General features: G+C 56.4%; 2 protein-coding genes across 3 annotated transcripts in view; one reads left to right on the top strand and one right to left on the bottom strand.

Moving 5' to 3' along the window:
* The window catches only part of FAM83G (family with sequence similarity 83 member G), a 30,354-nt gene extending 20,337 nt beyond the window's left edge, over positions 1 to 10,017 (bottom strand). Inside the window, exons 1-2 of the mRNA XM_059380414.1 lie at positions 8,264 to 10,017; positions 7,166 to 7,815 (exon numbers count right to left, since the gene is read on the bottom strand). Coding sequence (XP_059236397.1) covers positions 7,166 to 7,687 — 522 coding nt within the window. The 5' untranslated portion in view covers positions 7,688 to 7,815; positions 8,264 to 10,017. The remainder of the gene's footprint in view (positions 1 to 7,165; positions 7,816 to 8,263) is intronic.
* The window catches only part of SLC5A10 (solute carrier family 5 member 10), a 58,854-nt gene that overhangs the window by 34,503 nt on the left and 397 nt on the right, over positions 1 to 23,954 (top strand). For both annotated transcript variants that reach the window (XM_059380416.1, XM_059380417.1), the window contains 5 exons: positions 16,493 to 16,600; positions 18,963 to 19,113; positions 23,017 to 23,185; positions 23,373 to 23,588; positions 23,807 to 23,864. In XM_059380416.1, coding sequence (XP_059236399.1) covers positions 16,493 to 16,600; positions 18,963 to 19,113; positions 23,017 to 23,185; positions 23,373 to 23,588; positions 23,807 to 23,864 — 702 coding nt within the window. The remainder of the gene's footprint in view (positions 1 to 16,492; positions 16,601 to 18,962; positions 19,114 to 23,016; positions 23,186 to 23,372; positions 23,589 to 23,806; positions 23,865 to 23,954) is intronic.

The raw sequence follows: 23,954 nt of genomic DNA, 5'->3' as shown, positions 1-23,954 counted from the left end.
CTGGATGGGATGAATACTAAATTAGACACCATAGAAGAAAAGATGAGTGAACTTGAAGACACATCAGTAGAAATGATCCCAAATGACCCATGGAAAGGGAATGACAAACCAGGATCGGCTCAGAGCATCAGTGCATGGGGGCAGGGCCCACTGAGAGGGTCTAGGATACAAAAAATTGTGAGTCTTAAAAGGTATGAAGGTGTGGAGAAGACAGAAGAATGTTTGAAAAAGTAATGCCCTTATTTTTCCACATTTGAAGAAAATTATCCATCCACAGTCAGGGAAGCTCAGTGAGTTGCAAGCAGAAGAGACAGGAAGAAAACCTCATTGAAGCACATCAAAATCCCATCATTTAATGCCCAAGTGAGAAAGAGAAAATCTGAAAAGCAGCCAGAGGGAGAAAGATCATTATATAACGAGGGTGGAGATAAGCAGACTTCTTCGCAGAAGAATCACAAACCGGAGAATAGGGGAGCAACAAACATCTTTAAGGCACTAAAGGCAAAAACAATTACCCTAGAATTCTCTACCCAGGGAAAATAGCTTCCCAAACCAAAAACGAAATAAGGACTTTTTCAGACCTAATGGTTTAAGGAGAATTAAGGAGACTGAAAGGCCTAGAAGGTTCTCCAAGCACTGGGAAGGACTCCTGGGAGCCCCTGGCCCCAGCGTGGTGGTGAGGGGTGGGGGCATTCCTCCTCACTTCTGGCACTCTCCAAACCAGTCTGCCCATCCTCTGGGTCCCAAAGGCCTGTCCCCGAGGGAACAGCCTGGTGGTCCTGCCTCCCAAGGACAGAGTCTGTGTAGGTCAGTAACACCTGCTGACCCAAGCCAAGGGCAGGATAACCAGGCCAGCTTTCTGGTACTCTCAGATGTCCCTTTTCTAAGGACTAAGCAGAGGCAGCAGTGACCACTACCACTGTCCAGAGAGGAAGTCCCTGTCCCAGAGCCACATGGTCATGGTCAGCTGGTGGCAGAGGCCTCCTGCTTAGAGCTCTTCCCCTGGCAGGGGATCCTGTGTATGTTCTAGCTGACTCCACCCGCCGCCCTGAAAAGCCCACCCTGGCTCCTGAAACAAACTCCTGACCATCAGCTCTGCCCAAAGGTAAATGCCCCAGGGCCTCCTGGCTCTGCCACTCCTTCCTGGGGTGGCCCAGGGCATGGCCTCAGCTTCTCTTCTCAGTCACATGGGGGCTTGCGATGGATAACCCGAGTCTCGCCCCTCTGACAGGCATCAACCTGGCGCCTTCCCCACCCTCTGCACTATTAAAACAGAAGCCTCATTAAGGCCAATTAAAGGAGGCTCAGGCCTCCTGAGCGCCAAACGGCTACAGCAGGATGGGGTCAAGAGGCACATACTGGTCACGCCCAGAGACCTCTGTCCGGGGACCCAGCCCAGTCCAGCAGCGTGGGCCCTGCCCTGCGTCTCCAGCCTTCCCCAGATACACATCGGCCTCCTGACCAAGGCTCAGGAATGCTGCAGGGGAAAGAGGCCCAGCAGAGGGTGGGGGAGGGCTGAGTGGTGACCCAGGCTGGGTGGTGACCAGGGCTGTGTCTGTGGATGAGCGGGATAGCACAGGCCCCGTCCCCTTCCCACCGGCCCCCAAGGGGCCTCCGAGTCCTGTGAACTCCCAGGTCTGCAGGCCTAACGTCTGGCCAACCAGACCCCCGCATGGGCATCCGTGAATGGCACCAGCTGAGGATTTTCAAATCGAAAAATCTCAGACTAATTAGAAAGCCTGTAAAACCTCAGGTTTCCCAGGTCCGGGAGTGACAGACGCTGTGGTGTCACTGAGCTTCCCAACCCCCCAGGACTGGCCTAGAAAGGACTTGCCCAAGGTCCCACTGCAAGCCAGAGAAAACCCGAGGTCCCTGGGCCACCTGTTGCCCACTGGTCTCTACTATGTGCAGGCAAGCCCCTGCTTGAACTCCTCCAGGACGGGGAGCTCACTACTTTGCAACCCAGACTATTCCCAAAGTGACTGTCAGGAGAGAGGGGAAGACGAAGGAAGAGAGGAGAGAACTCGCACTGATGAAACACCGCACTCTCTCCACCACTCTGATGTGGCTGTTGGCATCACCGTAGCAACGAGGAGGCAGGAACAGAGGGCCAGAGGGGCGAAGTGACCATCCTGGGACAGCACGGCTAACTAAGTGGAATAGAGACTTGGCCATGGGTCTGTGTGGTCTGCAAGTCCCTCCTCCCACTGCCCTGCACTGCATTTAGCCTGGGAGGACACCTGGAGAGCCCTCAGAAGCCACGAAGGAGGCAGGCCAGAGCCTGGCAGGACAGAGGGCAGAGTCCTGGAGCGGAGGTGAGGCCCTGACCTGCACTCAGTGTCCTCGGATAGCTCAGGAGCTCGTGAGCGCTCACCACTGTTACTGTTCCAAGACAAGTGTCCAATCCCCGTTTTGTAGATGAAGAAACTGAGGCCCAAGGCCATGCAGCAAAGGGGGTGGCAGCGCCGCACAGGAAAACCAGGGGACTGTGAGAGGACCGGCCCCTCTCTGCTGGCCTGGGGGGAGGTTCCTTGGCCTCAGGATGTTTGGCGAAACCGGGAGACCAGGAGTGCCATGCAGACCCGCCAGACCAGACCCTCAGGTGAAGGCCAGCAGGCTCTGCCCCCACTCTCAGTGCCCTAACCTCAGTATCCTCATCTGGGACATGAATATGACAACAAGGTCGCGGGAGGGAGGACCGTGACGGCAGCAGGGAGGCTGCCTGTCCCAGCACCAGGTGCCAGAGGCAGGCAGCGTGCGCCCGGCCCGAGCTGCGGGCCCTCCTTCCTGGCAGAGCTGCTTCTGGCTCTTCTCAAAGTCTCAATTAGGATGCAAACGCCATTGGGTAGGAAGCCTTGGAGAGGATGGAGCTGACACCTGGGATTATGTTATCAGATGGTTCCCCACCTGGCAGGCGAGGGCCCTGGGCCTGGGCTGGGAACTGTGGGAGCAGGCACGAGCCCCTCCCCAGCTCTGCAGCAGGAGCCTGGCCCTGCTGCTGCTCACCTGGGTTCCAGCAAGCGCCGCATACGCCTTGGAAACAGCTCAACGGGCCTTCCCGCGGCCTCTAGGGGACAGTCTAGTGCCAGCGAGCTCAGGGGAAATGAGAGCCCTCCCTCCTGCTCCTGGGGGACCTGCAGGGGTCTCAGCTTTGGGTGGCCTGTTCTCCCCAGTCCTGATGTGCTCATACTTCTACCAGCACCCCCCCGGGAGAGCCAGGTGGCTGGGAGCCTCATGGGGACAAGGAGCCTCATGGGGACAAGGAGCCTCATGAAAGGGCTTTTACTGTCCTGAGTCAAGCTGGGGGCAGCAGCAAGGCGCCAACGCTCCCACTGGGGGCAGGGCCCAGAGAGGACAGCCAAGATGCCGCTCCCATTGGGGGACAAGGTTCTGGGCCTTGTTCTGGGCCCAGACCGAGGTTCTGGGCCCGGCTCCTCTAAGGCGCCTGCCCTCTCTGGGCTCCACTAAGCCTCGGGTCCCTCATCCGCCTCAAGGAGGCAACACCTCCTCAGCACAGGTAAAGTGCCCGCTCAGCACCTGGCATACAGCTGGCATTTAACGAGCGCCTCATTAAGCTGCTTTTATTCTCTGGGAGCTGAGCCGTGAGCCAGGACGTCAGTGTGTGAAGGCAGGGGCTGACCGAAAACACTGTGGGGTTACCTGCTTCCAGTCTCCTCCTGCCTGAGGCAAGACACTGGACCTCTCTGGCTCTCTCTGTTCCCAAGCCCGGGCCTGGCAGGCCTGAGAAGTGGGTTCTAGTCAGTCGTGCTCACTCACTCGCCCTCATGCTCCCTCAGTGTCCTCACCTGTCCACGATTCACCCCCAGCTCTGGGACCTTCCCCGGACTGTCTGGGGTTGGCGCAGGGGTCCAGCTAGGAGCCTTTCCCCGAGGTCGTGGATGGGGTTGGGGGCACTCCCTCCCCAGCCCCCTCTGGGACCCAGCCCAGCCTCACCCCTCTCTCTCTCGGAGGCGGCAGGGGAGCGAGGCTGGGGCTTATCCCTCCTAGGCATGACGTTACAGGCCCGGCCTCTGGTATGCAGCTGCAACCCTGAAGGAGGTTTTTCCCCAGGTAGATCATGGGTCCTGGGTGGTGGGGGGGTGGTTAACATCTCAGAGCCCTGTGGTGCTGGAAGATGGGTCCCAGAGCACAAGCTCCCTGCTCAGCACCATACAGCCAGTACGGTTAGACCCGGAACCCACTGGTCTCCTCCCCCAGAAGAGTCCAGAATCGCAGGGCAAAAGCGTGTCAGAGCTGAAGGGACCCTTACCAATTGTCAATGCCTGTACCCATTTTACAGACGAGATGATTGGGGCTCTGAAAACAGCTGGGGCTTGTTCTAGGTCTCCCAGCGGTGGAGGCAGAGCTGGGACCCTGGGCTCCCGGTGCTGGGCCCCACTAGTTTCGTTCTCATGTTTTGGCAAAGGGGGGAATTCAGCAGCCTTGATGGGAACACAGCCGCTCCCTGGCGGCCGCGCTGGGGCGGGCTGAGTGTGTGCTGCGTCACTTCCCGGCCCCAGGGTCTGCCTGCCGTGCTGACAGGCCAGGGGGAGGAGGAGGTGGCGGGTTAGGCTGCCCTGAGTCAGCACCAGCAGCCCCAGCCCAGGTGCCCAGTTGGCAGGGGGTCAGTGTTTGTGCCAGGCAACCGAACAGCAGGCTCCCCATCCCAGGCCTGGGGATTGGGGAGTGTTCTCCCCGCACTACTGCTGGTGGGGTGCAGAAGAGGATGCAGGGTGAAGGGAAAGATGTGATTCACGGGGAGAGATAAAGCAGGGAGAGCTCCCAGTGCCAGCGGGCGGGCAGGCCAGGAAAGCACCTTGTCAGCATGGGCCGTCAGCATCCGTCAGCAGCACGGCCCCGTGCCGGAGCCTGGGAAGCAGCAGGCACAGGGCAGATGGGAGGCTTGATGGCAGTGTGTCTGGGCTGCCCCTCCCTGCCCTGCCTGTCTCTGTGTTCTGTCCAGGCCAGGATGGGCAGGGGACCCATCTTAGAGTCCAAGGATGACAACAGGCCTGGTCCCCACCCCTCCACCCAATAACTTGCTAGGTGACATCAGCAGAGATGAACCAGTGGTGCCTCAGTTTCTACATCTGGAAAATGGGCAGATCCCACTATCTGAAATTACCAAGTGCCTCGCACACAAAAACCAGTAGCTGTTGTCATTACTGCCCACCCACGCGCACACACTATGCTGGCCACGGGTCCCTGGATGGATGTGACAAGCAAGTATAAAGGATGGGAAGCAGAGGCATGGCTCACCATGGCGCCGTGGGGTTCGAACAAGTCCCTGTTCTCTCTGTGCTCTCAAATGGAAGACCCTAGACCCTCCTGCTGGGTCTGAGAGGCTCCCTGCCATCCAAGGGGGCAGGCTCAGAAGTAAGCCGCTTTTCTCAGAGGGGTCAGGCAGCTGCGCTGACTGAGGTACCACACCGACCAGGGATCCAACCCGAGATGGACCTCTCCCCAGCCATGTCACCTTGGACAGGCAACACCAACAACCTGGTGGGGCTTTCATGGGGAGCAAATGAAGTTACAAGAGGCCCAGGGGACTGCATGGCATGGCTGGGTCTCAGACCAGGCTGCAGACATGTGGGGAGGATGCCTCGTGCCCAGCCTGGCCCCAGGTGCCCCTATTTGGTCCCATCGCTGGGCCAGGCCATCAGTCTTCCTGTCTGGGGAAGATTAGACGCGCTGGCCTTTCCCAAGCCAAGCAGGGATCTGGTGTCGGTCTCCTTCCTACTCCTGGTGGGGAGAAGAGGGAACCCTGGCACAGCAGGTCAAAGCCCAGCCCCGGGGTCTTAGTTCCCCATTTTTAAAAAAGGGGTCAAGGGACCCCAACAGACCCTCCCAAAGGACTGGGTTGCACAATTTCATCAGACATGACATCAGTCGCACCTGCCTACCCCCTGGCAGGTGTGGGGTAGGATAGCTGCCCAAGAGCCATGAAGGCCCCTTCCTCCTCCCACTTTCCCTCCTCTTCCTGAAACTCTTCCTCACTCTGGTCACCCGATTCCATCTCCTCAACAGCCAAAGACGCAGCCCCAGGCTCCCCTCCACTTTATATATCAGAAACCTGAACCCCAAAGCTGCCTGGGAATAGGATGCAGGCCAGGCTTCGAGACACAGGCTCTCCGACTCTGCCAGGGTCAGAGTGCCTGTCCGCGAGGGACAGGCACTCCACCTTTCTAGAAACCTAACCCATGGCCACCTTGTCAGCTCCTGACCCACTTCTGGTTTCTCTGCCTATGAGTCTCCCCAGGCTCTGTCGCCAGGATGCTCGCCAAAACCAGCATTCTGGGCTCGTACGATCCGCTGCCCCGCTTGGGGCCTGGCGAAGGGTTACAGTCTGCTAGAAACACCTGCACTGGCACAGATATTGCTAACCACTCACCACCCTCTACTGAGCTCAGGCCTGGCCTCAGGTCGGCTGAGAATGACTACCCAAACCAGGGATACTGCCCCTCGCGGCAAGGGAAGAAGCAACGCTGGAGGTCCCTTCACCATCCCAGCCTGGGAAGATTCTGTCCTCCCAAAGCTCACAAAGAAGCTCAGAGAGGGCGAGGAAGTCACTCTCCGTTGCCCAGCACAGCTGGGAAATGGACTCATTTGAACTGGGACCTCCACGCCAGCCTCAAAGGGACCCAAGCTCGTGTTTGGTCTCCGTGCCTCCTGCACCACTCCTGACTCTGTCCACCACCCAAGAAAAGCCACACCAGTGTCTCATGGTGTGCGTGGGAGCGTCCTGCTTCCCAGGTGTGAATCAGAGCCATCTCGAGGGACAGTAAGTAAGAGAAAACCCCGAGTTTCCTCCCCACCCCACCCCATCACAACACTTTCTTCTGGCGAAGCTGCTTGCCGGCTCTGGGGCAAATCATAACACGCCCCCCCCCCAGCAATGCACAAAGGTCCCTTGAGATGGGGCACCCATGGTCACCTGCCAGAGGACCCAAGTACCCTAATCCTGCGCAAAGACACTGAGGAGCCCCAGGAGGCCAGGGGAAGAGGCAGCCTGGGAGCAGCAAAGAGACCACAAGGGATGGTGTCATGGTCTCCGCATTGGTGCTGTGAGTTCACGCGCACCGAAATGGCAGAGATGCTGGGGGCTGGCTCTGGTGCACAGGGCCAGCTTCCCCTCAGGGGACCCCCCACCCAGTAGCTGGCTCACCTTCTGGGCCTGACTGATCATCTTCCGCACCACCTCTTTGATGTGGGCCTGCCCATCAATGGGGGGCTGCATGTAGACGCTGGCCCGGGTCACACCACGGTAGGCAATGGTGTCGGGCCAACCCAGGTCAAGCTGCGGGATGGATCGGTCAGACTTCTGGGGCCAGTACTCCAGGGATGGCAGTGGCTCGGCCTCGGTGGGGTCCCCACCTGCCCTGCTGGCCTCCTCACTGTCACCAATGCCATCGTCCTCAGGTCCCCGGGGCCTGCTGGCAACCCTTGGGTCCTCAGAGCCTGGGTCATACACCTCAATGGTCTCCAGGATGCGCTTGAGCTCCAGCTCCGAGAGGAAGTCCCGAATGTTCTCCCTCTTCAGCACCTCATAGAAAGCCTCCCTGCCACGGGCCACCAGGGCCTCCAGAGCCAGCCGCTGCTCCTCGCTGTAGAAGAACTCGGGCTTGGACTCACTGGAGCGCCAGTTGACGTGGCTGTCGTCCAGACACTGTACCTGGGAGAAGGCCATGTTGCCACTGCCCAGACGACGCTTGTGCCGGGTGGGCGGGCGACAGAGAACTCCACAAGATCAGGCTCCTGAATTCCGGCGCGCTCTGGGGCTCCACCAGTGCCTCAGCGACTCTGCCCATAGGGAGCCTGCGGGAGAGCCCAAGTGAACGCAGAGGTCAGGTCAGGGTGCAGGCGGGACCGGGGAGGGGCGACACGGCGACAGGGCGGGGGTGGGGCGGCAGTGGGCGAGACGGTGGGGCGGGACCCACGCCTGGGTGCGGTGCGCCTCTATCAGTAGGGGCCGGGGGACCCACATCCCGGAGGAACTGTGGAGCTGCCTAAAGTCCTAGGCAACTTCTGGGAGGAACCAGGGCAGGCAGGGAACTTCCCAGAAGTTTCCAAGAGTGGGAGGCAGGGCACAACCCGGGTGGCCTCTGGCCCAGCTCGGCGGCGCCCTGCATTCTGACAGCTTCCGGGAAGGGCACGGGGTCTTAAAATCTACGGACCCGCAACCCGAGAGGCCTGCCCGGAGGAGGCTCGAGGAAGCGCCGCTGCCCGGCACAGGATCCGGGGCGGCGGGCCAGGACTCGCTTACCGGGCGGGCGCGGGCCAGAGCCGGCAAGGAGAGGCGCGCAGGCAGAGGGCAGCGCACCGGCGGCGGCGGACTGGTGACTAATGCAGCCCCGCCCACACCGCCGCCGCCACCTGAGGTCACGTGCCGCCCTAGGGGCGGGGCCGGAAGCTGATTCAGACACCCTCCCCACCCCCACCCGCAACCCCGAAGGGATACCTGCGTGGGGTGGCTGTGGGCTGCTCCTCCTCCTCGGCTCCCCGCGCCGGGTGGCGGAATTCTGGAAAGCCCAGGGACCAAAGTCCAACAACGACTGGAACATTGGAGCCCAGAGAGGGACAGTATTCTTACTGAGAACACACAGCAACTCAACAGTCTCTGCGCTCCTCCCCCTGACTCCCAGGGTTGGTAACCTTGGTCCAACCCTATCAGTATCCAGTTTCCCAGGTGGGATGGGAAGTCTGTGCAGATACCCAGCTGTCCAGTTGTGGAAGCAGAGTTAAGGTACTGGACTGGGAGACCCCATGGCAAGGATAGGGCACCGTCTTACCCAAACTCAGGAAGGAGCCTTTACGGAACCTGGTGTCCATATCCCTGCTCCTTACTGGGACGGGTTGCCCCCAGGGACTGGTCCCAGATGATGAGCAGTGCCCACCTGAACCCTGGGATGGGGAGAGCCAGAGAGGGCTGCTGAGGGCTGGAGTCAGACCCAACTCTTACGCATATACCCTGTGTTCCCCACCCCACTCAGCCACAGAGGAGAGGCAGCAGTCCCCAGGGGCAAGCACTGCCTTGGGAGCCCTGAAGGCTGATTTATATAGCCTCACTGCCACCTGAGACCCAGAACAAGAGTCTCTGGGCTTCAGCTTCTCCTTTGGCCCTTATGACTAACCCTGGGGCTCATGAAGGGAGTCCTGGCTCTCTGGGCTGAAAAGGAAGCCCTCCAACCTTGCAGTTACCTGTTCATATTTACAGATGCACAGGAAGTTGTTAGAAATAAAAGAACAACAGCACACCAACAGAGAGGTCATAGGCAGGCAGCCTTCTCCCAGTGGCATCATCTTGTAGAACACAATACAATACACACAGTAACAGTAACACAATAGCCAGAAAATTGACATTGGTGCAATCCAGAACCTGTTCGGATTTCACCAGTTTACAAGTGTTCCTGGGTGTGTTTGTGCACGCGCAATCTTGTGTGTAGATTTGTGTGGTCGCCACCATTGCCATTAGGATGCAGAACTGTTCCACCATCACCAAAACCTCCCTCTCTACCACCATACCCACATCTCCATCCCTGACCCTGTCAACCCCAAAATCTGTTCTCCATCTCTGCAATGTTGTTATTTCAGGAACTCTATATAAATGGAAAGTGTAGCATAGAACCTTTAGAGATTAGCTTTTTCTCCCACTCAGCATAATTCTCTGACAAGTCATCCAGATTGATGTGCATGTCCGTAGCTTAATGATCTGTATCATTTCTGTTGCTGGCTAGTATTCATGGCATGGGTGGACCAGAGTTTGTTCAACCATCTCTCCTGCTGAAGGACATGGGTTGTTTCCAGTTTGGGGGCTATTATGAACGTAGCTGCTACGAACCTTCATATGCATGTTTATATATTCATTCATATATATGTTGTATCATGTATTTTTACATTCCTACCAATTATATACGAGTGATCCAGTTTCTTCACATCCTTGCCAACATTTTATGTTGTCACAATTTTTTTATCTTAGCCACACTGATACATGTGTAATAATCTCTTCCTATGGAGTTAATTTCTATTTTCCTAATGACTAATGATATAGAACATATTTTCATGCACTTATTTGCCAGCTGTTGGTCCTCTTCAGTGAAATGCCTGTGCATGTCTTTTGCCCATTTTCTAAGTGGATTGTTTGGTGTTTCCCCTTGAGTTTGAGAGCTTTTCTCCTTTTTTTTTTTTTTTTTTTTAAAGAGAGAATGAGAGTGAGTAAAAGTGTGAGCAGTGGTGGGGAGGGGCAGAGAGAGAGAGACAGAATCTCAAAGCAGGCTTCATGCCCAGCACAGAGCCTGACATGGGGCTTTATCCCGCAACCCCAACCAAGACCCAGACCCGAGCCAAAACCCAGAGTTGAACGCTTAACCAACTGAGCCACCCAGGCCCGGGCTCCCTGCTCTTATATATTCTAAATACAAGGTCTTTGTCAGGTCTATGGCCTGCACAGTATTTTCTGCTGGTCTGTAACTTTTTAAAAAAATATAAAATACAGGGGCGTCTTGGTGGCTCAATTGGTTAAGCAACTGCCTTCAGCTCAGGTCATGATCCCAGGGTCCTGGGATCAAGCCCCGCATCAGGCTCCCTGCTTGGCATGAAGCCTGCTTCTCCCTCTCCCACTCCCCTGCTTATGTTCCCTCTCTCGCTGTGTCTCTCCCTGTCAAATAAATAAATAAAATCTTTATATATATGTATATATATATATATATATATATAAAATACAATATTATTAATTATAATCACTATGCTGTACATTAGATCACCAGAATTAATTCATCTTATAATTGAAAGTTTGTACCCTTTGACTAAGATCACTCCTTTTCCTCCATCCCACAGCCCCATCATTTTACTCTCTTTTTCTGACTTCAACTTTCTTGGATTCCATTTGTAAGTGAGATCATTTAGTATTTGTCTTTCTCTCCCTGACTTACTTCATCTAGTATAATGCCCATAATGGTCCACCAATGTTGTCACAAATGGTAGGATTTTCTCCTTTCTCAGGGCTGAATAATATTTGTGTGTGTGTGTGTTTATTTGTGTATGTCATATCTTTATCCATTCATCTGTTGATGGACCCTTGAGGTTATTTCCATGTCTAGTTATTGTGACGAATGCTTCAATGAACATGGAGTACAGACATTTCTTCAAAGTAGTGATTTCATTTCCTTAAGATATATACTCAGATGTGGCATTGCTGGGTAAAATGGTAGTTCTATTTTTAGTTCTTCTTTGAGAAAACTATGTACTGGTTTTCATAGTAGCTGCACTGATCTAGGTTCCTACCAGTAGCACACCTACATGCACAAAAGGAATTCCCTTTTCTCTAGATCCTGGCCAATACATGTGATCTCTCTCTCTTTCTCTCTTTATGATAGCCATTCTAACATGTGTGGGGCGATATTTCATTGTGGTTTTGGTTTGCATAGCCCTGATGACTAATGATTTTGAGCACTTTTTCATGTACCCATTGGCCATTTGTATGTTGCCTTTGGAAAAAATGTCTATTCAGATCTTCTGCCCACTTTTTAATTGGATTTTGTTTTGAGGTTCTTTTTGGGGGGGGGGTTGCTATTGAGTCGTATGAGTTCTTTATATATTTTGACTATTAATCTCTTATCAGTTTTTTGGCTTGCAAATATTTCTTCCCAATCTGTAGGTTGCTTTCTCATTTTGTTGATGATTTCCTTTGCTGTGCAGAAGCTTTTTAATCTGTTGTAGCTCCCCCCCTTTTTTTTCTTTTGGTGTCAAATTAAAAAAAAAATCATTGCCAAGATCGATGTCAAGGAGCTTACCACCCCTCCCATGTTTTCTTCTAGGAATTTTACATTCAAATCCCTAGTCCATTTTGAGTTGGTTTTTAAGAATGGTTTGAGATGGTAGCCCAGTTTCATTCTTTTGCATGTAGCTGTCCTGTTTCCCAACACCATTTATAGAAGAGACCATCCTTTCCCCATTGTATATTCTTAAATCCTTTGTCCTAAATTAATTGACTATATATAGTTGTGGGTTTATTTCTGTGGTCTCTATTGTGTTCTATTGATCTATGTGTCCGTTTTTGTGCCAATACTGTATGGTTTTGATTACTATAGCTTTGTAATATAGTTTAAAATCAGGGGGTGTGATGTCTCCAGTTTTTCTCTTCTTTCTTAAGAGTGCTTTGGCTATCTGGGTTGTTTTGTGGTTCTATACAAATTTTTAGGAAATTTTTTCTATTTGTGTGAAAAATGCTATTGGAATTTTGATAGGGACTGCATTGAATCTACAGATGACTTTCAGTGGTATGGACATTTAACAACATGAATTTTTCTAATCCATGAACATGGTATATCTTTCTTTTTATTTGTGTCATCTTCAACTTCTTTAATCAGTGTTTTATAATTTTCATTGTACTGGTCTTTCACCTCCTTGGTTAAATTTATTCCTAGGTATTTTATTATTTTTGATGCCATCATGAGTGGTATTGTTTTCTTATTTATTCTTCCTGATGGTTCATTCTTAGTCTATAGAAACACAACTGATCTTTGTATAGTGATCGTGTATCCTGCAACTTTATTGATTTTGTCCTGTAGCTTTTCTTTTCATCCTTTTCACAGGTGTCTCACACTGAACTTCTAATTTTGTTGAGGTTTACTTAATCCATTTTTTTCTCTTATGCATAGTGCTTTTGCTGTCAAGTCTTTGAACTCTTTGCCTAGGCCTAGTCCTGAAGATTTTCTCTATTTCCCACCCAAATGTTTGATAGTTTTTACATCTTACATTTAAATCTGTGATCTATTGTGAATTAATTTTGTGTCAGGTGGAACATTTAGGTTGAGGTTGAGTTTTGGTCTCTGGATGTCCCCCAGAAGGATTTTATGGGGAAGAAACAGCCTCAGAGAACTTAAATAATCACCCAAGATCACACAGTATGGTGTTGGGATAGTGGGACTTAAACCCAGGTCTGTGTGTTTTTCTCCTACTCCTTACTGCAACATCTACATCTGGACTTTCTCCCTGGGATGGGCCGGGGCTGGTTAGGGAGTGGGGAGCAACTTGATTAGCACTCATGATCTTATGTCCAGTGGCCTCCTTGGGAAAGGGTCATTCAGTCTATCAAGAGACACTGGCAGAGGCTGTCACAGGTCACAGAGTTAATGGTGCCCCGAGGATATTGCCTAAAGCGTGCACAAACATCCACAGGTTGAGAGTCTGAACGCCTATGAATTCCCTGAGTTTATGAAGGAGGGAAGACCGTATTCCCGAGAGAGGGAACAGCAAACATGGAGGCCCAGAGGTGTGGCTAAAACTGGCTAAGTGGGTAGGGGGCCATGAATGGCACATTTAGAGGCTTGTGGTCCTTCTTGCAGGGGACGGAGAGCCAAAGAAGTGTGTGAGCAGGAAGGAGGTGGGCAGATGGATGGTTTTAGAAGGTCCCTCTGCTGTGTGCAAGGAGGGTGGGTTAGAGGGGGCAAGGCGATGCAGTAAGGAGGTGATGCAATTCACCTGGTCCCCAAGCCCAGTGGCTGGACTTGGTATTGGCCACAGGGAGGGAGGACATGGGGGATGAGGAGAGGGCCAGCACCCAGGCTTCTGGTGTGGCCCTGGCTGGACAGAGGTGCCGATGCAAAAGTCGAGCCAGCTGGGGAGCCCCCAGGCCCCTTGATTCTTGCCCAGTTCAGAAGCAATCCCCCCTCCCTTCACTGTCCTGAGGCTGCTCACTGTTTGAAGGTAGCACATTCAGGGGACTTTAATGGCGACACCTCTGCTGCTGACATAAAGGAGAGGTTGTTCTTTCTTGCTGTTCAGCACAAACTCAGGCAAACGAGCCAGTGGTGCCCAGAGGCAGAGGCCCATGCCCAGAGCCTGGAATGGGCTGAAAAAACTGGGCCAGAATCTCCTGACTCGGGCTTTCTGAGCCATTATGTGGCTGTGACTCCTCACCCGTCTCTCCCAGGAGGGCTGGGTCCGGGCATCAGAGCCGGCCAGTGCAGGCCCAGAACCTGTCAGGAGGGGCCCATCACCTGCCCTCTGTATGCTGGACCCCAGTGCCCCCCCCCCCCCCCCACCCCAAAGTCCCACCATGGGCCTGGGGCTTGACCTGGGTCCCACTGTGTGTCCCAGCCAAGTTATGCCCTTTTGGTCCCAAGGGTTCCAGTCCACTGCTGGGCTGCTACTGGATCAAGCAGTGCCTGGACCTTTTCATGACTGTTTTCTGGCATCCTTTCTCCTCCTCCTCCTCCTGCTCTCCTCCAGTGCCTGCCTCCTTCTCTACCACCATTCACTCCATTACTCACTCATTCATTCACAAATGTTCCCAGCCCTGAACTGAGTGATACCTGGGACCTGGAGATGATTCAAACCCAGTGTCCGCCCTGGGGAAGCTCGCAGTCTGGTGGGGGGAGGTGAAATCCACAGACAAACTATCATGATTCAATCCTCCGCCATAGGAGCCTTTGAGAGGAAGCTGCTTTGCCTGCTTGGGGAGCGGGGAGGTGCAGAGGGAGTCAGAGAAAGGCTCAGAGGACCAGCCCTTTGCAATGGGCCAGGGAGCAGGAGGTAAACAAGGGTAGGACAGAGTCCTGGGAGGAGGGGACCTCGTCTGCAAAGGCCTGGAGGCGGCCAAGCGCTGGGCGTGTGTGAGAAAACAGCAGCCGGTTGGGTGGCTGACGCACACACGCTGGGCGGGAGGACCTGGGACCAGTTGACAGGGACCTGAAAGGCCCTGGGCTCTGGGCATGTGGGGGAGGGGGGCTTCTGAGAAGGAAGTAGTGTGAGCAGAGGTGTCATTTTGCAAGGATGGGGGGGATAGAAGGGGGCAGGGAGGGGCTGGTGCCCAGGAGCAGGGCAGGAGCCAAGTGAAGCAGGCAGGGGTGTGGCAGGAGAAACCAAGGGGCTGGGGGGCTAGGGGCTGGGTAAGGGGAGGGGAGGAGAAAGGACAGTGAGCCATTACCAGGTGGAGGAGGTGGAAGGGGACAAGTCCGATTGGATACACTGATTGGGAGGTGGGATGACTGGCAGTGGATGCTACAGGTACCTGGATGCAAGAGAGGGTCTGGGCTAGAGATCAGGGTGCCAGGTCCTTGAGGATGGCGGGGTGGGGGGTGATTCCCCAGCCCTGCTAGCCTGGAGGAAGGGGATCTGAGACTGCAGTGGATTGGACAGCCATGGAAGGACTTTTCAGTAGGGTCATTTGGAGGGGGCCGTGGTGAACTTGGGAGTGCTTGGTCTGCAGAGGGGAATGCTGCTGCCCCCTGCCTGACGGAAATATAAGCCCCCACACTGGCCTCCCTTTGCCCTAGAGCGCTGGTCCAGCTGTGTCTCTTTCTGAACTTCCCCTGCCATCCCCCTCCTCTCTTTTGCTCCGAATCTGTGGGCCCCCTGCTGAAAATCCTGAGGGACAAGGGCCACAGGGGTGATGAGGAGTATTTGGTGAGAGGAACACGTGAATGCGGGCTGCCCACTGTTCCCGCACTGTGCTCGGGAGGCCGGCTGCTGTGGGCAAGCTCTGGGAGTGGGGCCCACGCTTCCTGCCCCCCAACAGGGCTCTGTATGAGGGGGCTTGCTAGGGAGGCCTGGATGTAGGGCTCAGTCCAGGCACTCACCCACAGATGAGCGGTGTGTGCCCCTCCTGCCTCTGGGGAGATGGCCACGGTGATAGTCCCCTTCTTACCAGCTAGCCACCCACGTCCACCAAGAAGAGGAAGAAACAAATCAGCAGGCCCCAGTGGTCCTGAGCAAAGAGATGAGGAAAAATGTGGAGGGGCCGGGGGGTTCAGGGGATGGACCCAGGAGTCACTTCTGAGCCGGTCCCCCCTGGAAGGCCTGGGCAGGGGGGCTGTTGGGGAAGGCCTCAGGTGACAGGGAGGCCCGTGTGGCTGGAGGAAGGTGCAGGGGGTGGGGGGCAAGGAAGGGGCCAAGTCCAGAGGAGCCCAGCCTCTGTCTCTATGACGGGAGGGTCTTGCGGATGGCAGAACTATTAGAGAGTTCTGACCAGGGTGTGATTGGGCTTCCCTGTTTTTCGGGTCCTGCAGGAGCTGCTGGAGATAACTTTGGGGGGGTGGTGTTAGGGGGACAGGCCCCAGCCTAAATCTCTGAGCCCAGGGGTTGGAGAAGGTGCCCCTCTAGACTGCCTTTGCCCCTCCGGGGAGAAGGACTGGGGGCAGGAGGGGGGTGAGGGAGACCAGCACCCCAGATGGGTTCTAACAGCAGACTGTTCACATGGGCAATGCTACACCGCAGGTGAGCTCCCTGACCTGGCCTGGGACAGGGAGAAGACATTATGACGGAGGACACCAAAAGGAACAGAGTCAAGCGTTTAGGGAACAGAACAGCTCTGAGGCCAACCCCATCTCATGACCCAACCTGGGAAACGGACCCAGGACCACATAGCTCCTGGTCAGAGATGGTGACATCGCAGGGCCCCGCCGGGCTGGGGTCTTGCTAGATCCAGGTGCTCACAGCTGTGGGAAGGGTGGGATGGGCGAGCTGGGATATACTGGGCATCCCTCTGATGCAGATGACGTGGGCTGTGTGGTGCCGTCCGAGTGCCTGCGGGCCTGCGGGGCCGAGATTGGCTGCTCCAACATCGCCTACCCCAAGCTGGTCATGGAGCTGATGCCCATAGGTGAGACTCTGGGAGGGGTCAGGGCGGGGTGTGGGGTGGAAGGGTGGGGCAGCAAGGCTAAGGGGCGGGATGGGGGGAGGGGCGCTGTGGAGGCCATTCTGGATCCAGTGTGACATCCAAGTGGGATGTCACTCATCAGGCAGGAAAGGAATGTAATAATGTGGGAAAATACTCACGTGGACCCCCGCCATGGGCTGCACAAGATTCTAAAGACGTTTCATGGGAATACCTTCCATCGCCTTGAGAACCCTAAGGGCTGCTACTATCATCCCCATGTTGGAGACAGGGGACTGAGACCCAGAGAAGTTGCTGGGGCTTGCCCAAGTTCACGTGGCCAATGAGCCCCAGAGCTGTGTTCTCAGCCCAGATAATCTGCCTCCAGTGCTTGTCCTCTTCCTCCCTGCTGTCCCATCCCCTGAGTGAGGTCAACCTGCTTCCCACTGCTGGCTGTGAGGTAGTCAGCTCCATTTTACAGATAGGGAAACTGAGGCACGGAGCGGGGAAAGCGACTCCTCCATGACGACAGAGTGGCTGAGACATGAACCCCGGTCTGTCTGGCCCCAAACCCACTGCTGACCGCTAGGATCAGGAGCTCAGGCTCCCTTAAGCCCCACACCTCCTGCCTCCACCTATAGGTAGAACTAGGGGGCGGGTTTTGGACTTTCCCACATTCCTTGTCCAGCAGAGCCAAAAGAGGAGATAGCCTTCTGAGACCTGGTTTCCTCTTCAGATTCCCAGACCCTGAGTCTCCCTCACTCCCCGTGGCTTCCCCTCCAGGAGCTTTGTGGCCCTGCCCTGCTTTCCCTCCCTCCTGGGACGTGTTGGCCCAGGGGATGTGAGTTCACAGAGCTGGGATCGAATCACAGCTCGCTGGCTGAGATATTTGGGGCGTGTCACTTCTGCTTGAAGCTTCATTGTCCTCATTTGTAAATTCAAGATAATGACGCCTACCCACCCCTCAGCGTGTTGTTGCTGGGATTAAACATAATAATGCCAGGACACCGCCTGGCACAAGGCTTGGCCTCGCGGTGGGTTCCCACCTCTGGGCCTCACCTTCCTTTTCTGTTCTGGGGGTGGGGTTAGGTCGCTAAGCCCCCGAGTGCTAACACCCAGCCATTGCTGGGCCATAACCTCTCTCTAGGCCTTGAGCTCCCTTTCTGAAATGTGGGTTGAGAATAAGCCCCAAGTTAATCCACCTCCCTGAGCAAGAGAAACAAGATGGAGAAACGTTTTGGGGGAAAACCATGATCTAACTCACTTTTCTTTGGCCCCAACCCAGTCAGCACGCTAAGTGAACAGAGAGGGCCACGGGAGGCCTGGAAGTCACACAGCGGGTCAGACACAGAACCAAGGCTAGGCAAAAATAGTACCAGGGCGGCTGAGCCCTCAGGGAAGGGGACCCTCAGTCAGGTTTAAACTAGGGCAAGGGGTGGAGGACAGAGAGAGAATCTGCAGGGATGGAGGCGAGGAGCTTAGACACTTGAAGAAAAAGCACAAGAGGCCTTGGATATACAATCAGACTGAGGCCCAGAGAAGGGAGCTGACCAGCCTGAGGCCACACAGCACTGAGATGGAAATTGAGCCTCCTTCTGTCTCTCAGGGCTCCCGACTCTCAGCCCCTCTCAAGCCCACGACTTCCAGAAGGCTTTGCAAAGCAGACCCTCATCCACCCCCGATGGGGATCCCTCCCTCATTTTCAGCCAATCCCTGTGTAGATTTTTCTCTCTCTCCTGGGGAACTAACCGCATCTCCTTTTCCAAAGAAAGGGGACCCCCTCTGCCTGCTGGGGCCTGCCACACACAGGCCACCAGGCCCTGCCCGGGTTGTGACCTCTCAGCAGAGGGTCCCGCCCCAGGCCTTCCTGTCCCCACCCCACTGCAGAGTTTTGCCTCTGGCCACTGTGAGTCCCTGGGCACCTCTCCTCCCGCTAGGAGCTTCCACTTCCTTGTCTGTCAACGGGTTAATAATGCTTCCGTCAAGTAAAGGCCTGGGTGTGAAAGTGCTTTGTCACCTGCAAAGCTCCTCAGAGACCGGAAGCTCTGAGTGCACCCAGAACAGTAGAAGCCATCCCCGTTGTGACAATGGGGCCCACAAGCCGCAGGCTCCAGCCGCAAATCCAGAAGTACCCCCCCCCCCCCCCCCCCCCCACCTCCCCACCCCTGCCCCGCAATTGCTCTTGGCCTCCAGCTCTCCTCTCCTGTCTGGGCCTTTCTCCCGCGAACACCTCCAGCCTCCTTCCTCCGGGGGCTCTGCTCTCGAGGACCTGTGAATGGCCGCTCCTGACAGTGGGGCCTCAGAAAGGAGGATGCAGGCAGGAGGGGCTCCCGGGCAGGGTCACAGCAGCCCCTTCCCTGCCCTCCAGGTCTGCGGGGGCTGATGATCGCAGTGATGATGGCCGCGCTCATGTCGTCGCTGACGTCCATCTTCAACAGTAGCAGCACGCTCTTCACCATGGACATCTGGAGGCGGCTGAGACCCCGGGCTGGCGAGCGGGAGCTGTTGCTGGTGGGCCGGTATGGTGGCTGGGGGGGTCTTGGGGGGAGTGCCAGGCCCCAGGGACAGGCTGGGACATGGGCTCCCCAGCCATGTGAGGGATGGCCCAGGAGGCCTTCCCAGAGGGGGTCTTTGAGGGGTGAGTTGGGGTTTGCAGGTTGGAGAAAAGTCCATCCCCCTTCCCATGTGGCTCTGGTCACCCCTTCACGGTCACGGCCCTCATCTTTGATGTATCTGTTTCTCTAAGCTTCATCTGAGGGCATCTCTGCTGGGGAGAGGCCCCCTTCCCCAGCCATCCCAGAGATCTCTCTGTCTTCCCCCAATCTGAGCCCTTAGCCCTCCTGACAGAGGGGGCCCAGAGCTGGTTCTCGGGGGGCCCCACTCAGGCCATAGCTGTCCCTGGCCCCCCTGAGCTTCTGCCGTTTCCTCCTAGCCTTGCTTGTCCCCTCCTTTTCACCTCAGTGACTCACCCCATGATCTTTCTAGACTGCCCAAGTGACCCCTCCTCCACGTAGCCCTCTCTGATAACCCCCGACCAAGAAATGGGCCTCTCTCCCCTCTAAGCCTCCCACAGGGGATCATCATCAGAATCCTCCCACAGCACACGTGTCTCCCTGATGTCCCCCTCCCCACCCCCTGCTCCCACAAGGACGGGCTGGAGCTGTGTTGGCAGAGTACCCGGGAGTCCTTTGGGGTGAACTCCGCAGTGGGTGACGGGAGGTTGGCATCTCAGTGTGCGTATGTGCTTGTCTGCTCGGGTCCTCTCCTAGGTCCCACCCACCTGTCTCCCTCCAGGCCCTTGCAGCCCCCGACTCCGCAGGTCAAGGGGTCCAGCCTCCCATTCCTAGCTCGACCAACAGGGCAGCCTCGGGCTCCTGGCCTTAGGCACCCATCCTCAGGGCGGGGTCTCTCCCAGAGTTCCCGGCACTTGTCCCAGGGATGCAAAACAGCCGAGCCTCTTCCAGAAGGGCCCTGTCAGGACACGCCACTCAGCAGGCAAGTGTGAGCTCATCTGTGGGCTCACTGCCTCCTCCAAAAACAAGGAGCCTCTCCCTCTTGCCTGGCGGGAGGCTTCTGTGTCAGCGGGTCCTGGCCCCTTGACCTCCTCTCCCTGCCGTGTGGTTCCCCTGCCCCTCCTCCGTGGCTGTGTGGCCCTGGAAGAGTACCCGGGAGTCCTTTGGGGTGAATTCCGCAGTGGGTGACGGGAGGTTGGCATCTCAGTGTGCATATGTGCTTGGAAGCCCGTCCATGTCCGACAGACTCCTCCACAGCCCTTCCAGGCTCACATCCTGGGACCTGACACCTGAAAGCCCCCTACCTCCCCGCCTCCTCGGAAGCAGGCTTCTCTCTTGCTCCCACCTGAGACCGAAGTCCTAAACTGGTTTCCCCTCTACCCCCAGCCACAGGGCCCTTGACCCTCCTTCCCACCTCTCTGACCAAGTCAAGCCCCACCCAACCCAGGCCCTGCCAGCCTGCCTGTGGGCACGCGGCTGTGTGATGTGGGGCGGCTTTCTCACCCTCTCTGGGTCCCGGTTCTCTCAGCTGCCAGTTTGGTGAAGTCGGAAAGGATCGAAGGCTAGGTGCCGGCCCAGGGTTCAGCTCTAATGTGTCTCCCTCTCAAAAAACCGGGACACCCCCCCTACCCAACACCTCCAGCCTCCTAAAACAACACTATTTAAGCTGTGTTTCCTGGATTGTGTGGGGTCCTGTGTCTCTGGAGTCTTGATCCAAGGGGATATGGGACTTAAAGAGAAAGGGGCCGCAGAGCATGTCCAGAGGCCTGGGGAGGAGGCCATCACGGGACAGGGACAGGCAGGGGCATGCCAATGACCCTGACAGTCTCATTAGGTTGGGGTGAGGCGAGAGAAGCTGTCGCAGGCCTGGGGGAGGTGACAGTTCCACATCTGGGGCCCTGATCTTTGCCAGGCCCCTCTGCCTCGCCTTCTCCTTTATGTCCCTCTGCTGCTACCCTCTTCTGTCTACCTTCTGTCTATTATTCGGTTCACAAATAGTGCCTGATGCCTGCCTGGTGTCCTGCATTGAGCTGAACAATATAGGGGGCCCAGGAGATCTCAAAGCCCCCACCTGGAGTCCTTGAGTGGCTCGCCTACAACCACAGCTGCTGCCCAGGGATGGTGGTCTGATGGCAGTGTGCATGCGTGGGAAGGGATGGGTTGGAAGGCTTCCTGGAGGAGGAGGGCCTTGAGCTGAGTCTTGGAGGAAGAGGGGGGTCAGCCAAGGGGAGGAGTTGGAGAAGGGTGTCCTAGGCAGAAGGAACAGCCTCTGGGCTTGGGGTCCCTCTGGAAGGGGGAAGCCCTAGAGGGCAGCGGGAAGGCAAGGGCCCCAGTCTGGGCCACTCTGGAGAGACCAGGCCCCGCACAGAGATGCTGAGTCCAGTGTTGGACGCAGGAGCCCGCGTGGGGAGGGTGGGGTGGGCGGGGTGTTAATGGAGCCCGCCTAGGCCTTTGAAGAGGGCAGTGCCCGCCCGCCTGCCAGGCTAAGGGTTAATTAAGCCTTAATCAAGGAGACACCTCCTCCCCCCCCACCCTCGCCCTCAGGCTTGGAAGGGAAGTAAGGGAGGTGGGAGGGTAAGCAGACAGGAAGGACCCATCCCAGCAGCACGCTTGGCCTCTCTCGCCAATTGCCATCCTATCCAGGGTCCAGGGGGCCTTGCCCACCCCCCATCTTGGGGTGAGCAGTGTCCAGGTGAGCCAGGACACAGGGGTGAGGGGTACTCAGCTGAGGAGGAACAGATGGGACACCTCACCCCAGCTCTGTCTCCTTAGCTGGAGGAGTTCTGCGGCACCTGAGTGGCTCAGTCATTAGGCATCTGCGTTTGGCTCAGGTCATGGTCCCAGAGTCCTGGGATCGAGCCCCTCATCGGGCTCCCTACTTGGCGGGAAGCCTGATTCTCCCTCTCCCTCTGCTTGTTCTCTGTCTCAAATAGATAAAATCTTAAAAAAAAAAAAAAAAAAAAAAAAAAAAGACTGGATGAGGTCCTCCTCTGCCTAGAAGCCCTCCTGGGTTAATGCTTCCTCTGGGTCCCCCTCAGCCCTGTCCTTACCACAGGGTAACGGGCTCATCTGTTTTCTTTGCTCTACTCAGGGACAAGGGCCCACTCGTCACTGAGTCTGGGCTTCTGGCCCAGTGCTCTGCACTCGGGGAGGGGGGACTCCAAATGGGTGGCTGCTGACTGTGGACAGCGTGTCCCTGTGGTGGAGGGCTCACACCTAGAGGGGAGGCTGGCAAGAGCCAGAAGGAGTCCCCACAGGGTAGGGAGGCAAAGGAGCTCCTCTGGTCAGAGGTCTCAGGCTTCAGGGAAGAGGAGTCCACATCCCAACTAAACCCAGACCCAGACGCCTGGACCCAGCCCTTGCCCTCTTAGGACAGAGATCACCCTGTGATGGGCACAAATCAGCAGGCCCGGGCTATGGGCATGATGAGGTGTGTGCCCCATAAAGGCCCTGCTCCTGCCAGATCCCAACAGTGTTAGAGAAACTGCCAGGGGGAGAGTCTTGCTGGTATATGGGGGCTGCAGGTCATTCTTGAAACTGCCAAATGTTTACTGAGCATCTACTCTGTGCGAGGGGCTGGTGCATCCAGCCCACAAGGGGAGACAGACGGTAAGCAAGTGGGATGAGAGCTTGAGGACAAAGGGAAGAGCCTGGTGGGGACCTGGGGGGCCCTCCCCAGGGACAAGAAGGAGCAGAGAGGCTGAGTCGGGGGCTGTGCCTGCGGGCGGCAGGAAGACACAGAGGGTTTGGGTCAGGGTGGGGCTGGCCACCTCCCCAGAGGAGCCAGGCGGCAGGGGTGCCTGCGTGTGGTGGTGGCAGGGGCAGCTGGAGAGGAAGTCTTAGTGATCCCGGGAGATGGGGAGAATTGAAGGGGCTTGAGGGTCGAGAGCACACGCTGCTTGCCCACAGGTTGGTCATCGTGGTGCTCATCGGCGTGAGTGTGGCCTGGATCCCCGTCCTGCAGGACTCCAACAGTGGGCAGCTGTTCATCTACATGCAGTCGGTGACCAGCTCCCTGGCCCCCCCGGTGACCGCTCTCTTTGTTCTGGGCATCTTCTGGCCACGCGCCAATGAGCAGGTGGGTGGGGAATGGGGAGAGCTAGGGCTGCAGATGGGAGGTCGGGGGCAGGCTCTGTTCTCTTCACGCGGACAAGCTGTGCCTTCTTCCTGTCTCCCCCAACACCCCTCCCCCCCGCTTGTGTGTGTGCTGGGGGAACCCTGGCCTCCCCCGTCACCATGTACCTGCCCTGCCTCCTCTTTCCCAGGGGGCCTTCTGGGGCCTCATGGTGGGGCTGGCAGTGGGCACCACAAGGCTGGTCCTGGAATTCCTGCACCCCGCGCCCCGCTGCGGAGACCCGGACACGCGGCCGGCCATCCTTGGCAGCATCCACTACCTGCACTTTGCCGTCGCACTCTTTTTGCTCAGTGGAGTCGTGGTGGTGGCTGGGAGTCTGCTGACGCCACCACCCCACAGGGCTCAGGTGAGCCTAACCCCAGGCCCTGACTGTGACCCCTGACCTTTAACAAACTTTGACTCCGGTTCCGTTTCTGACCCCTGACCCTCTGTGACTCTGGAATTTTCTAGCTCTTGACCCCTGTCCCTTTTAGAACTCAGCTGCTCACTTGCCATCCCTGACCCCTGCCCCTGTCTGGGCCCAGCCCTGTCCTGCCACACCCCCATTCTGATCATTCTCTCCAGATTGAGAACCTTACCTGGTGGACCCTGGCTCGGGATGTACTCAAGGGAGCCAAAACAGGTGTGTGTGTGGCCCTAGGCTCTGACCCTGACCCCCACCCCAAAGAGTCCGGGAGGTGGGGGGCACTAGGTGTGGCCCTGGGACCTCCAT

This window comes from Mustela nigripes, chromosome 16 (assembly GCF_022355385.1).
Source record: "Mustela nigripes isolate SB6536 chromosome 16, MUSNIG.SB6536, whole genome shotgun sequence".
Classification (NCBI taxonomy): domain Eukaryota; kingdom Metazoa; phylum Chordata; class Mammalia; order Carnivora; family Mustelidae; genus Mustela; species Mustela nigripes.
Note: the sequence above shows the minus strand (reverse complement) of the source record. Positions and strands in the feature narration are given on the sequence as shown.